The sequence below is a fragment of the Gordionus sp. m RMFG-2023 genome, chromosome 1, assembly GCF_954871325.1.
Source record: "Gordionus sp. m RMFG-2023 chromosome 1, tfGorSpeb1-WG-v2, whole genome shotgun sequence".
Taxonomy (NCBI): Eukaryota; Metazoa; Nematomorpha; class Gordioida; order Chordodea; family Parachordodidae; genus Gordionus; species Gordionus sp. m RMFG-2023.
The window spans coordinates 19,217,413-19,234,215 of NC_088775.1; the positions used below are offsets into that span (position 1 = coordinate 19,217,413).

Here is a 16,803-nt window from a genome sequence, read left to right on the forward strand (position 1 = left end):
TGTTTGTTATATAAATGAGATGAAAACGCGTGATAATTGTAGTTATTTCATACTTTAAAGGTTTAACAATTGAGTTATTCACTTTTATTTTTTTGCTTATATTTTTAATCTTTTTAATTATTTTAGTTCTTTTAATTTTTATTTTTAACTTTAATTTTATAATGTTTTTACTGTATAATTTATTATTGTATAATTAATAGTTATGAATAAAGGAAACCATGAATTCTGCTATTGTGTAAAATTTATATTAATTATTTTATTATCATTTATATTTAGATTGCAATGATACTCAAAAATTCGCAATTAAACAATGTTCCGTTATGGAACGTTCCTAGAAAAATATGATTTAATATATTTTATATCAAAACATTTATTCATTAATCTTTATAATCATTAATATGAATTATTGAAGCAATTCGAATTTATATATTTTTTATCTCTTAATTTAACAATTACTAATAGATAATAAAAATTACCATGGCTTCTTTTGGGGAACTCATTAAAAAATAGTTGGCCGTGATATTTTATTCGTTTATAATAAGATTTTTATATTATTACATATTTGATTTTTTTTTATTTAATATTATCTTTTAAAAGTTTGTTACACTTTATTTTACTAAATTATAATTTTATTCATTAATTCAATATAAATATTTTAAAGAAAACTAAGTAAAATTTTGAAATAAAACATTTATTTCCATATTATAATTTTAATATATTCTTAGGAGCGTTCCGGGGAGGTAGCGGTTCCGCCCCATAAATTTACTCAAAGTTCTGTTCAAGACGCTCTGCAACGTTTTGTCAAAGGTCCCAGATTAAAACTGATAAACATTGTAAGCCTACGTCCTAACGAGCTATTTTAGCGATTTTTTTGATCAAAGTATTAAAATAATATATAAATAATAGAAACAGAGCGAAATAATTACGGAATAGATTTCGTATTAAATTTTAATTAATATGAAATTTTGGATTACCTTATTTTATATCAGTTTTTTAATTTATTAAAATAATTCAATTAATTTTATTTAGTGAAAAATGGAGTTGCCACATTTTCGTGGAGGCAAAAAAAATTGCGCAATTATGTATTTCACTAGGACATCTTAAATTTTTAAAATTTGGAAGAAAGTGATAAAATTGGAAGTTAAAAGGGTTACCATATGAAATAAAATGTAAGCAATATAATATGAACAATTATTTTAATGAATATTAAATAATTTATTACCATCATGAATACGAATAAAAGGCTACATAAATTATTGGCTATGGTCCCATTTTTGAATGTGGCGCTGCAAAAATAAGCTACCGAATTGGATGATGATGACACAATAAACAGGGTAACAATAAATGTTAGATAAGCTGAAATTTCGGCTCTTAAACCTGCGTTATATATATGAACAACATATAATTCCATGACAAATTTACAAAAAACTCGGTTTAACCCCACCCCCTCAGATTTTCCTATATATTTCACCCTCCCAACTCCAAACATCGGCTGAGATATGAGCCTCTAATTGTCGAAAAATAGGGCATTTTGGGCAAAATTCATTCCCTTTAATTTTAGATATTTTTGGATATTATTAAGCTAATTTAAATTTTTTTATATGGTAGACTTTTATAATATAATGTTAAATATTGTTTGAAAAATTTAAATGTCAAAAACCGGAAATCATCATAAATAAACATTTATTTTTTCTCTTAAATTTTTTAAATAGCTATACAATATAGTGATCTGCATCAGGCCTAATTTTTCATGCCCGGCCAGAAATTTTTTAAAAAGTTTTGCTGGAAATTTTTTTTGAAAAAATTTACCGTCCCGAATTTATTTAAATATAGAAATTAATTTTTATAATTACTCAAATTAAACGATATATGTTATATGGCGTCTAGTTTCTATAAATAAAATCAAATATTTTTTATTTTACATAAAAAATTCAACATAAAATTGATAAATTTAGATATATTTTAAAAAAATTCTAAGGCTCAACCCGACCCGGCCCGAATCTTCTTCAAAAATATAAGGCCCGACCCAGCCCGAACCCGATTTTAAAAAGTAGGCTCGGCTCGTCAGATCTCTAATACAATATAGCTATAGGATTAGTTAATAAATATGCAAAATTTCAAGTTGGACCAAGCACATTTAGCATTGTATTTTAATCATTAGTCAATTGTAATTATTAATAAATATTTGATAAATCATTAATTGTAATATAATTCTAAGCTATCAAGTATTTTATTTTAATATTTAAAAAAGTTATTTTAGATCTGTAAAAGCATTGGGGAGAAGGGAAGAGGGGTTTTGTCAATTTACATGATGAATTTCTCTCCAAATAAAAATAACTATAAAATACAAATCAATTTTTTTATAATTTTATTGAAGACAAAATTTAATTTTTATATAATGTAAATAATTTTACCATATGAATATAATTTAACTTCAAATTAATTATTCCTAAGAGGCATAAAAGCATAAAACTTTTGTACTCCAGGAATGGGCCTGGTCCTTTGAATAGAAATTTTTTTGATATTCTTTGAGTAATTAATTCCAGTGACATTTGCTTTACAAAAATTTAATAAATCTAAGGTCTTTGATATTTAATCCTCATATGGATGCTGAAGGTAACTCTGTCTGCTAGTCTTTTAATAATGTACAAAGAAATGTCATTTCGCTTTGATTTCAAAATCAAGTTGAATATGGCTTCTTATGAATATTATTCTTATATTTAGTTGCTGCACCATCAGAAAATTTATTAAAAAATTGGACTTATAACTGCAAATTTACTAAGCTCTTTAAATAAATATGAGTTTCTTTAAAATTTGAATATTTCTTTGAATAAAATAAGTTTTTTCTTCAATTGGTTCTCTCCTTTGGGTTATTCCATGTCAAATGAACAAAAAAATCAAAATTTTCGGCCGACCCCTTTCAATTTCGATAAAAAGTTGTAGACTGGTTATATATGTTCCCATTAGATTATAAACAAAATTTTAGCGCATTAGCAACTATATTAGCCGAGATAATCGGGGTTAAAGGTCCAAAAAACGTCTTTTTTTGCTTTTTACTGATGTCAAATAATTAGTTTTTAATTTAAAACTAAATATGATCAAATATTGAATCTAATATCAATAGCTAAGTTAATAATTTATGATTATGGCGAAAACATCAAAATTAATCTTTTATAAAATATGGGTCATCTTATGGTCAGTTGAAAACTTGAAATTAATATTTCGAAATGTATATGATCTCCGATTTTTAATTTTTTTAAGAAATATTATCCGTTTACTATTTTTTTAATAATTTCTTCAACAATTAGCATGGCTGGATATTTATTTTAAAAAATATTGCGATTTTTATACTTTAAAAAAAAATAGATGGCGCTATATATAATAGTTTTAATATGTTAAAATTTATTTTTTTATTGATTAAAAATATTTTAATGTATAATATATCATAAAATTCGATTATATAACTTTGTAAACCTTATTCCCCTGAGATATTCGCAGGATAAAAAATTTTAATAATTTTTTTAATATTTCAATGTAAATTAAAAATAATTAAAAAATCCGACTAACATGCGAACAAAAAAGCAGTATTAAAGGAGTGCAGGAAAATTATTAAGGGAAAAATCGAAAATCATATAATTACCCAACTACCCCCCACCCCCCCCCCCTCCAGATTAAGTCATACCCATCAAGACCAAGAATGTTATAAAATTGTCATTAACCAGAAAATTTCAAAGATTTTTAAAAAACTAGTTATAAAATTTTGGGTATCAAATAAATTTGAGCATTCTCTATAAAATTTTTGATCAAAGTCTTTGAATTTTGAGCATATGTTTAACACTGAAAAAATTAATAAAAGTAAGTCAGCTGTTTTTATCTTTTCTTAAAATTATTAAAAATAAACTGATTAGCAAAATTAATTAGCGAATTTAATCGATAAATCACAGTTGCTAAAAATACAAATTGATTTCTTTAATATTTTTTCACAAACACCGATTCATATCTTTTACATATAAATATTTTTACTTGTCGTTTAAAAATAAATAAATTTTTTTAAATGAAACCGTTAAAAGATAAGATAAAATGTTGCAATCCACTGAATAAAGTGAATCATAAAAATTTTAAAAAAAATTTAAGATCAGTTCTTCCATGGATGCTTAATATAAATAATCATTTATATCTTCAACAAAAAATATGTAATTCGTGCCGATACCAGTTAAGTAAAATTGGTCCACACATTCCCGAAGAATTTATATCCCCAATAACCCATAATCAGGATGCCTTTGAATCGATTAATGAAACATTACACAATATTGGAGAATCACCAATTAAAAGAAAACGTTTAATGGAGAAAAAATATCCTAAAAATAAAATTCAAAAGATTGAAAAAGCAATAAAGATTAAGGTTTTAGAAATATCTGATTCCGAGATTGATAGTCCAATGAAAGAGGAAATTCTTATTATATTAAAGGATAACTTTGATAAATTATCAAAAAATCAACAATATCAAATTCTTACAATTTTGCCTCAAAGATGGAGTGTAAATAAAATTCAAAAGGAATTCAACGTAACATCATACATGGCAAGAAAATCTAAAATGATGGTAAAAGAAAGTGGAATTCTTTCATTTCCAAAACATAAGGCAGGAAAGACACTAAACGAAAAAACATTTAAACTCGTCAAGGATTTTTATAGTTCTGATGAAATAAGCCGACTCATGCCAGGAATAAAAGATTGTGTATCTGTTAAAGGCGAGAAAGAACCAGTTCAAAAAAGACTTATATTAAATAATCTTAAAGAAATATTCAAGATGTTTAAGGAAGAATACCCAAATATATCAATAGGATTCTCTAAATTTGCCGAACTTAGACCAAAAAACTGTATTTAGTTGGAGCTAGTGGCACACACACTGTTTGTGTCTGCGCTATTCATCAGAATGTGAAATTAATGACAAATGTAATAGCTGAAATTACAGCAGGAGAAGATTACTGTATAAATTCTTACAACTATCTATTGGCGCAAATTATTTGTAATCCATCTCAGCCAAAATGTTATTTAACAAATTGTGATCAATGCCCTGGTATAGAATCTCTTAAGGGACAATTATACCAATTGTTTCAGAGAAATCGTATAGAATATGTCACTTAAACAATGGATCACGGTGGATAGAACAAATCTTGAAACTATTATAAAGTCCGTTGATGATTTCATCGATTATTTATTAGAAAAAGTTCAAATTTTACTGCGTCACTCGTTTATAGCTAAACAACAAAGTTTATTTTTGAAGAATTCCAAAGAAAATTAAAAGATGGGGAATTTTTAACAATTCTAGATTATTCTGAAAATTATTCCTTCATTTAATAAGATGAAGTTCAGGGATTTCATTGGAACAACGTGCAGGACACTATACATCCATTTGTAGCATATTATAAATCTGGAGAAGATTTAAAAAATATAAATTTTGTTATTATATCCGAATCATTAAACCATAATACCAGTGCAGTCCACCTTTACCAAAAAAAATTTATTAATTTCTTAACAGCCAAATTTAATTCTAAACCAGAAAAAATAATATATTTTTCAGATGGAGCCGCGTCTCAATACAAGAATCGCAAAAATTTTCTGAACATATGTCTTCATAAATACGATTTTAATATTCCTGCCGAATGGCATTTCTTTGCCACTGCTCACGGCAAAAATGCATGTGACGGTATCGGGGGAACTGTCAAAAGATTAGTTGCCAGAGCTAGTCTTCAAAAACCAAATAAAAATCAAATCCTAACCCCATTAGAATTATATAATTATGCTAAAGAAAATATTAATGGAATTCAATTTGAATATATATCCAATCAAGAATATATCGAAGGGGAATTAGCCCTTCGCAAAAGATTTAATTCTGCGCCGCCCATACATGGGACCTTAAAAATTCACGGGGTTATTCCCATTGATCAAAATAGACTAAAAACCAAAATATATTCAAATTCTAAAAAATATAATATAAAACAAGTTTCGTTTTTAAATGAAAAAATTATATTTAAAAATATTAATGGATATGTAACATGTGTATATGATGATAAATGGTGGTTAGGATATATAATCGATAAATATGATACAAATGAAGAAGTAAAAATCCGATTTTTACACCCTTGTGGACCTTCAGCCTCATTTAAATTTCCCCTGAATGATATTTTAGTGTTACCTAAATCTCATATTCTTTCACTGGTCAATCCTTCTACTCCCACCGGTCGAACATATATATTATCTTCTGAAGAAATCTCACAAGCTAGCCAGGCTTTGTGTTCCTTTAGATGAAGTAAGATTTAATTAATTTATAAACTATCTTAATTAGGCTAAATTTGTGAAGATTTTAAAAATTTATGATCTGTTACAAATAAATATATATAATGGACATTGTAATCGATTTAGTATGATATATATACATTAAAATATTTTTAATCAATAAAAAAATGAATTTTAACATATTAAAACTATTATATATAGCGCCATCTATTTTTTCTAAAGTATAAAAATCGCAATAAATTTTAAAATAAATATTCAGCCATGCTAATTGTTGAAGAAATTATTAAAAAAATAGTAAACGGATAATATTTCTTAAAAAAATTAAAAATCGGAGATCATATACATTTCGAAATATTAATTTCAAGTTTTCAACTGACCATAAGATGACCCATATTTTATCAAAAATTAATTTTGATGTTTTTGCCATAATCATAAATTATTAACTTAGCTATTGATATTATATTCAATATTTGATCATATTTAGTTTAAAATTAAAAACTACTTATTTAACATCAGTAAAAAGCAAAAAAAGACGTTTTTTAGACCTTTAACCCCGAATATCTCCGCTAATATAGTTGCTAATCCGCTAAAATTTTGTTTCTAATCTAATGGGAACATATATAACCAGCCTACGATTTTTCATCAAAATCGAAAGGGGTCGGCCGAAAAGTGATTGATTTGACATGGAATGACCCCTTTACCTATATTGATAACTGTTTTTACCAGGCACACGACTGTTTCAATCGAAATTATGAAATTTTCCAATTATATTTATAATATTCGAAAAACTCCCAGTTTTTGTAATATTTAGATTGATAAAACACCCTTTTCTCAGTTGTAAAAAAATTCTTCATGTTTTTAGGGTCCTAGAATTTAGTAAAACTGTCTTATTTCTGAATTTTTTTCATTCTGAGAATGTATTGTTTCAAATTTATTTTTCAATTGCTTATTAATAATTTCACATTCATCGTTAATATCAAAATTATCTTCCGGAATAATTTTCAAATATCTTGATAATTTTTTTGATTTTCAATTATTTTAAATATGATATCTCTACTTCTTAATTATGTCTCGCCCATTAATGGTAAGTTTTTGGCAAAGGCAACATTAATATATTCCTCGTGAAATGTTGAAGGAATTGTGTTTTTAATTGTTAATGATTTATTTTGATATATCATCCAAGGAATTAATTTTCTTCATAACGTGTATGTTTATCAAAATTGAAAAAAAATATAAATTTTAGGAATGAAGTAAATATATTACACAAATTAACAATGACCCCCCCCCCTCCCCACATCTTCTTCAAACTTTTATTTAAATACATAAAATATTTAAAAGCTTGGCTTAAATAAATTACAATTAATGATATATAAAATATTTATAAAGAATTTTACAATTGACAAATGATCAAAATACCATATTATCTAAATATGTGCTCGGTCCAACTTGAAATTTTGTAAATTTATTATGTAATACTATAGCTATACTTTTGAGAGAGAAAAAAAATGCCAATTTAATTATATAATCATTTACGGTTTTTGATATTTTATATTACTTTAAAGGCCAACCATGAGACTATATGAAGAAATTTAAATGAAGCTTCTAGCTTAATTATATCCAGATACTTAAAATTAAAGGGCATGCCTTTTGCCCAAAATGGCCCATTTTTCGATAATTAAAGGGTCTTATCTCAGCCGTAGTTTGAAGTTGGAGATTAAGATTTTATTTTTTCTTAGACTATATGCAATCTCTAGTAAAAAAAATTAGAAAAATCTGAGGGGATCAGGTTGAAACTCATATTGAATAAATATAATTAGATGTCGGCTGGCCCGAACCGTGGAAATTCTTTATCGGGATTTTCGGCCCGGCATTTAAAATTATTTTGAATAAATTGTTCGCTTCACCGCCCTCTATATATTAATAATATCAAAATAGTTTTTACCTATCATCCAATAGGCGACTAAAGAGACTATAAAAACCGAAATAACTTTCATAATTAACAAATCTCCTAAAACTTTGGATAGGAAGTACATGGAGATTCTGTAAAAGCCATTACTAACTTCGTAACTAATTAATTAATTTTTAAATCATTATATTTATAAAGTAATAAAAGACTTACAGGAATGTAGATCTTTCCAAAATAAATATGTCTATAACTGAGAGAGATATGAAGACTTCATTCATCAGTATAAAATACAAGGCACCAACCCTGCAAAAGTTTTTTAAAATCAATTTGTAAAATTTAATTTTAAAACGAAAATAATAATATTATAAGATGAGTCTAAACCTGATATGGGATCAAATAGCAGGGCTCGATCCAGAAAGTGGACTTTAAACCCCAATTTCAGAATATCTAAAGAATAGTAACAGAAATTAGGGATGTTTCGTAGGTAATCATAGCATTTAGTATCCAAAAAACAGTATTTCCAGAAAACCAAAGATTAAAGGCAATAAAATTTAAACAGAATTTTATTACTGTAACGTGTTTTATATTGCCAAACAAGTCTAAGCACATAAAATAGGATATCAAAGAAAATTAAATATTGGTTGTCCGATCCAGACCCATTATTTGAACCCACTACCAAATATACAAAAAGTATATCGATAATATGAAAAAACATAATTGATATTTCTAACCTATTTTGAATTCCAAATTTGGCAGATTTGTCCATTCGAAAATATATCCACCCCAACATTAATGAATATAGAAGCATAATTATTGCCTAATAAGGAATTTTACTTTAGTATTAAAAACATTTAAATAACATGCCACATTATGATTTGAGGATTCCTGGCGTAATTGATTATTGTCCTCTTCGTCAATACTTTAAACTAAATCGGTTTTGTTTAGAATATCAATTATAAGATAAAGATAAAATTTAATTTAAATATATAAAAAATTTGTGTAGAATATTTAAATTTTGGAAACCGATATAGTAGAATCGTATGATTAAAAAGTGTGCCAAAAAAACTCCATGTCTTGTTATCGAACCTGCACGTTTTAAATTTTTTATGAATCTAACTCGAACCTTATTTTAAATCTAACTACTATCAGGGTAGTCCGAATTGGTCAATTTCGGGAAAGATCAGATCGGCCTGGTATCATTTAAAAACCGATCCGATCTTTTAAAATAATTGTGTAATAAGCTGGCATAGCAATTTTCATAACAAGTTTGTTTAATTTTTAATATATTTTTATAAAAAATTAGAAAATAAAGATATTTTGAATTTAATTTTATATGATTTAAATAAAATATTCATAAATCATAGTTTGCCGTTGTTTTCGAACTCAAAACCAAATACGTAAACAATATTTTTTTTCCAATTTAATTCGAACATCATACATCTGGTATTCTTATTTCTCCATATGTCTATTTTGATCATTATGTGAATCCTAACCATCCTATGGTCAGATATGTTAATGATGGTCATTTTTTTACGGCCTAGAACAAGCCGTGAATGTTAGAGAGGATCAAGTCTATTTGTGATATGTAGTTACTTCTATAGAATGTGAAGAGATATTATTTCTTGTGACAGTAATAATATTTTACCGTCAGCCTTGTTTTTGTTTTTCAAGGTAGCATTGCCTATTTTGTTGTTTCTGATATACAACTCCTCACAGCCTACTTTGATATTGAAATCTCCTACAATAACTAAATTATAAATCTTAGGGAATGAGTCAACTACATTCTCCAAATGTTCAAGAAAAACAAGTCTCTCACTTAATATAAAGTATCAATGCTTTACAGGAGACTTGCATGAGCAACGATTTTAAAGCAGTTTTTAGGGAATACGTTATACAATTCTGGAACCACGATAATTAAATGGGCAGGAAGGAGGCCGTGAGGAGTTATATTCAGAAATAACACAATAGGCAATGATACCGTTTGAACAAGAATTTGAGAATACCCCATTTTTTTCACAAAAAAACAACATCTCTTCACATTCTATAGAAGTAACTACATATCACAGATCGACTTGATCCTCTCTAACATTCACGGCTGGTTCTATGACATAAAGGCAATGACCACCATTAACATCTCTAACCATAGCATAGTTAAATTCACAATATGATCAAAAGCGACATATGGAGAATAAAAAAACTAGATGTGCGGTTTTGGAAACTTAATCCAGTATTAGACACAACTACAATAATCTGAAACATCTTATCTCAACTAGGCTTTCCCTAAATATAAACCAATTTATTCTTGCTAACGGAGATTCTTCTCTGGAAAAATGTTGGGAGGATTTTAAATTTCAACATCTAGAGGTATGTAAAGACTAAATTGAGGTCAGAGGCCGATCAATTAGAATATGGATATCTTACCACTGAAGTTAAAATTGAACTAAGAGAGCGATTAGGTTACACGAAACATACAAGAAATTAAAAATGTTTTGCAAGCCTATAACAATTATACCATACGATATTCCGAAGAACAAATGGAGCTATGGCTGGATCATTACCAGGGTTGCCATGCCTCCCCCATCAGTGGGAGTCTCCCACAATTTTTTAGTTTACCCACATACATCTCACTCCCACAAAACTCCCACAATTAGAAATCTCCCACAATCTCCCACAAAAATCTCCCACAATTTTTTAATTTCTCCCACAATTTTTTTTTTAGCATTTTAATTTTTAATATATAAATAATAATTTTGAGAGACAGTATTTGATTATTTTTATATTTTTAAAATAAATTTTAAATATTTATTCGAAAAATATGTCTAGTTCTTTTATTTTATTTTTCCGCTAATTTTAAATTCTCCATCCAATCCAATCCATTCGACATTTTCAAAATTTGAAGTTAGAATAGTATGGGAAACTAGTGCTTTTTTTATATTTTTATTTATATATACCATGATAGTTATCTTCTAGGTGAGATTTAGATTGTTTTGAGGTTAAAGCACTAGTTTCCAATACTGATGTTGTTTTTTGGACAATAAAATGTTATAATTAAATATATAAAAAGAAAAATTATTTTCAATATAAATTGCTTATGTACTATTATATATTAAAAAATATATTATTAATATTAGAAGTAATATTTTTAAAAATTAGCAATGAAAGTGGAACTCATCTTAGAAAATATTATTATCCTAATCATCTTTAATCTAAGCTTAAAAAATCCTAAATATTATACATATTTTATATTTTTATTTATATATACCATGATAGTTATCTTCTAGGTGAGATTTAGATTGTTTTGAGGTTAAAGCATTAGTTTCCAATACTGATGTTGTTTTTTGGACAATAAAATGTTATAATTAAATATATAAAAAGAAAAATTATTTTCAATATAAACTGCTTATGTACTATTATATATTAAAAAATATATTATTAATATTAGAAGTAATATTTTTAAAAATTAGCAATGAAAGTGGAACTCATCTTAGAAAATATTATTATCTTAATCATCTTTAATCTAAGCTTAAGATATCCTAAGAGGCCGAGTTAATGGTTAAACAAAATTATAAAATGTAATGCCAGGATTTTTATAAATATCTTAATAACGACGGTAAACGTTTAGTTCCATTATTTAAATCTCATATAAAATATAATTAAATATAACTATTTGACTTTCTATATTTTATAAAATCTTATTTATACATTTGCATAAAATCAAATAAATTTATTTTTTACATTGTAAAATTAATATTTTGAATATTTTGGCAAATCATAAAAATAAAGAAGCATTACAATCTCCTCAAACCTCAAACATGACATCATATTAAATCTTATTAATAATTATCCGATAATAGTAATATTCTTACTTTGGTATTTCTGCAGATTTAGTGAGCCTTTATTAAATTATATTCTTCTGATTGCAACTGCATATTAACAGCATATAGTAGATTTCCTATATGTAAAATTCCTAAATATACTTCTGCCATTTATTTTTGAAAATTATTTTCAAATAGGACAGCTTTTATAATCTATTTATTTTTTAAAGGTTTGTATTTTAAAATTCTACGATAGCGCGTATTAGGAGGAACCTGTCAACCAACATTATGCTGACTCAATTCTGTAAATACACTCTATTGGTAATGCCAAATCTGCCATATTTACCATTATATATGGTTAGCTATGTCTTTGGATATTTCATATCTGGAGAAAATTTTTTTAATAGTTTTATTAAAATGACATTAATTTTGTTGAAATAGGGGAGGATCAAGGGAAATGTTTTGATATCTCCTTATTAGATGCATCTGTTAGAATTGCATATGTTTGCACATCTTTCAAATCGTCAAGAATTGACCTTCTGGATTTATATCCTAAAACATTGTTGATAGCCTTGCTCATTTTTCTACAAAGTATTCTATTCATTTATATTAGTCGTTAAATATTATGGGGAAAGATTCTACCAACATTGAGATGTGAGTAACTCTCTGAATGTTGTACTGCATGATAGGTATTTACCATTTCCGCAACTGTAGTTGCATCTATATTATTTCTTATTTTTGAAGAATATTTTTGTTTTGAAATAGATGTTGATAGAATGCCCTGTACTGATTTATGCTTTGAAGATTTTTGATACCTCAAAATATCATATTCCCTTCCCCCATTTTTTTTTTTACATTGTAAAATTACAATTTTTTATAAAATTTTATCTTGTTTACATTCTTTTGTATTTAAAAAAGATCGTTGGTTATTATTTTTAAACAAAATTAATATATTATAATAAATCAATATGTTTTTTTAATAATAAAGATAGTACTCTAAGAAATTTTGTGTCATACAGTAATTACCTATTTTGAAAAATAGTTGGGTATTTTATTTTGGAAAATAGTTAACTATTTTATTTTGAAAAAGAGTTGGATATTTTATTTTGAAAAATAGTTATATTTTATTTTGAAAAAGAGTTGGATATTTTATTTTGAAAAATAGTTGGCTATTTTATTTTGAAAAATAGTTGGCTATTTTATTTTGAAAAATAGTTGGCTATTTTATTTTGAAAAATAGTTGGCTATTTTATTTTGAAAAAAAGTTAGCTATTTTATTTTAAAAAAAGTTAGCTATTTTATTTTGAAAAATAATTACCTATTTTATTTTGAAAAATAATTACCTATTTTATTTTGGAAAATAGATTAGATTTTATATTTATAAAAAATAATAAGTGGATAACTAAGTCAATGGCCTGCAAAAAAATTTTTTTTAGCAATTTCTCCCACAATTTTTATATTTCTCCCACAAAATACCTAATTTCTCCCACAATTTGAAAATTTTGACCTGGCAACCCTGATCATTACATGACAATTTTTGATTCAAAATCCCTGTTACCTATTTTGGCCAGTGAACAAACCCTAACTCGGACTTTACCATGCCTATGATCATGAGAACGATAGTCAAACTTAGGTACAATAAAGCAGCGGGCCTGGACAAAATTGAAGCCAAACACTCTCCGGACTACATCTCCGTTTTCTTATTAACCATATTTAACAAAATTTGGGCGTCGGGTCTTACTCCGAAAGAATGGAATCTCTCATTGATTTGTAACTTTCCCAAGATCTCCAATGCCTCTACTTTAAACGATTATAGAGTTATCGCACTCACGTCCATAGCTTCGAAAGTGTTTATGGTCATAATAAGAAATCGCATATTAAACTTAACAAAGCACTTACTTTCAATAACTGGCAATGAAAATCATCATATAAAAATGCTTCAGATATAAATTATCCATTTTTAACGTTTGCCGATTTAAAACATTTGGCAGCATCAAACATGATATCTTATGGATCTTAACAGTCAGTGGTGTAGATAAAAACAGAAATTTTAAGTAAACATTCTGGTAATTTATCATCCAAATTCCAGGTCAGGTTCACTCATTCTCCTTTCTTTTATATACGCAAAAGGATGGAGCAGGGTTGCGTTCTATCACCTATTTTATTCAATATTGTCATCAACAAAATCATTCCCAATACCTTTGGTGCCTTCAACCTACTTTATCTATCCTCCTATGATAAGCTAAACCTGGCACACCGTGTTATGGAGATGATAAAGCCATGATTATACAATAAGTAGAGGAAACTTCTAACATGCTAGATACACTAAAATAGTATAGTGGCGAGATAGGACTAATCATTATCTTTAATAAAATAGTTATTATGCCATCTACATGGGCTGTAGTAGATTCAAACCAACCCCTATCTTTGTCGGGAATTAAATTAGTAGAAGAATTTAGATATCTTGGTGTCACTATAAACAATAAAGGCCAAATAAAAAAGAAATGAATTAAGACTGAAACATGCTAAATTTGTTCAAATATTTCAAATTTTGGCGCACGAAGGAAATTTCAATTAAAACAGACATAAAATTTTCCTATCAACGATTATCCCAATACTTCTATAAAAAAGTGATACGTGGGATACAAACAAATGTCAAATATACTTTATGAGTAGGTGCATATGAAGGATAAGTGGCTACATATATCCTAAAATAATATCAAATATAAGGTTATGGAAAATATCAAAACACACTAGTAGATATCTCTCTTAAGAGAAGAAAAATTCAACTCCTTGGCCATATTATGAGGAATTCTGAACGAAATTTAGCGTAGCTCTAATTGCCTTCATATATACAAGAATAAAAAATCCTTTAATTACAAAACGTACTGCAAAATAAAACTATAAAAGATATTCTGAGTTTGAACATAAGCTTAGCCCAATTCACCTCCCTGAATAATAATAAAAATTCAATAAATAAATTGTTTAAAATAAAAGAATTATATAATAAAACATAATTCCCATTTTCTGAATTCCAAATTTTACAACACATTTATTTTCTAATTGAATTACAACATCATCCACCCCCTTATACAAACCTCAATATCATACCTATTCGATCCTCCTATATTACTCTCGATTAGTAAATACCAATATTGCTTATATTTTAATTTAACAAATTTCTCCTTGGTTATCTACATAATTATTAATAAACTATATTAACACTGTTCTAAATTACAATTTAAGGTTCTTCATATATAAATATAAATAACTTAACCTACCCAAACCCCTCCCTGATATCCCTTTATTTAATCAGGTGCGGGTTTTTTCTACCTTTCCTTCTTCCTGTAGACGTTTAAATAGCAAGTTGCTTAAAAAACATGGATGGTCCTTCTCATTATCAATTCCTTAAATTCTTGATATCCAATATGATAGAATTTATTTTTTATTTAAGAGAACCAAGCGTTGCCTGTTGTACATATACTTGTATGTGTATAACTTAATAGGACTAGGCGCTTAATTATCACGTAATATATTATATTTAAAACGAGTCTTTATTAAATGTACACAATTTTTTATAATAAACTTATAATTAATTCAATAAAAATCAGCTGAACTAAATACATTTATTTGCTTAAAATAATTTTGTGCGTCACTGGTATTGCATATTAATATATTATAAAAAATCGAAATAATCTTAAAAAGATAAATTTATAACTAAATAATATAATATTTATTATAAATACTGAAAAATATATATATCTAAAAATTGTATAAAAAATAAAACATTTAAAAAGAAAAATATTTTAAAACAACAATTGAAGGCTTAATGACCTATGTATATAATATATACAGTTGGATCGGCAAATTTCAATCGATTTTCTTTGTCATTAAATGAAAAAAGTTATTTTATTGTTGTTTTAATAATTAATGGGCATCATGGCTAAGCAAGTTTATATTTTCCTTCACATGAGAAAAATATCCTTCACTTGAACAGATATTCAATTTGATAGTTAATTTTCTTTATTCACCATTCATTCAAAAAAATAAAAAGTAAATATTCATCAATAAAATATGTTCCTTCCAAGTTCCACTAATTATGCACATGCAATTTATAATTAATATTTTTATATCAATGAACAAATTTTCTTTTAGTTTTTTAAAAATGTGATGGTCCTTTTAGAAAGAAAATTACTTAATTTTAAACATCCTTCATTAAAAGAATTTGATTCTATGTTACTTTTCAAATCTTATAAGGCAAATTTGTCCTCGTAAAAAATAAGGACATTTGAGTATCCTTTTCTATAAAAATCACAATTTTCTTTTAATTCTAAAATAAGTTGAAATTCTTTTTACTAAAATCGAGATTATTTTATAAGATATTTTTATGTAATACCATTGATGCCTAAAATAATTTCAAAAAAATAAATTTATTTAGAAATTTGTTTAAATAATTGTATATATATTCAGTCTATTTTTATTGAATAAATGATAAGTTTAGTGTAAATAATTATAATCATATGGTTTTAAATGGAAATGTGTTCTAAAAGTGGTAAAAATTAGGGTAACGACATTTTATTATTTTTTTTCTAAGATGTTAGAATTATGGGAACAAAATATAAAAAAATGTTGTTTACGTATTTTGTGCCCTAATAATGAGTTTCTGTACGAAAAAAATGGCAAACCCTGTAATGAATAATTAATCCTAATTAATTCGATTATGCATTGTTTGAGTAAGACTTAGATTAATATTATCTGAAATGAATTCTCAAAAATTATTAATTT

General features: G+C 26.2%; 1 protein-coding gene across 1 annotated transcript in view; it reads right to left on the reverse strand.

The window, feature by feature from the left end:
• LOC135931681 (broad substrate specificity ATP-binding cassette transporter ABCG2-like) overlaps positions 1–16,803 on the reverse strand; it is a 39,442-nt gene that overhangs the window by 11,745 nt on the left and 10,894 nt on the right. The window contains exons 10-14 of the mRNA XM_065468948.1: positions 9,064–9,129; positions 8,935–9,020; positions 8,417–8,506; positions 8,240–8,364; positions 1,223–1,377 (exon numbers count right to left, since the gene is read on the reverse strand). Coding sequence (XP_065325020.1) covers positions 1,223–1,377; positions 8,240–8,364; positions 8,417–8,506; positions 8,935–9,020; positions 9,064–9,129 — 522 coding nt within the window. The remainder of the gene's footprint in view (positions 1–1,222; positions 1,378–8,239; positions 8,365–8,416; positions 8,507–8,934; positions 9,021–9,063; positions 9,130–16,803) is intronic.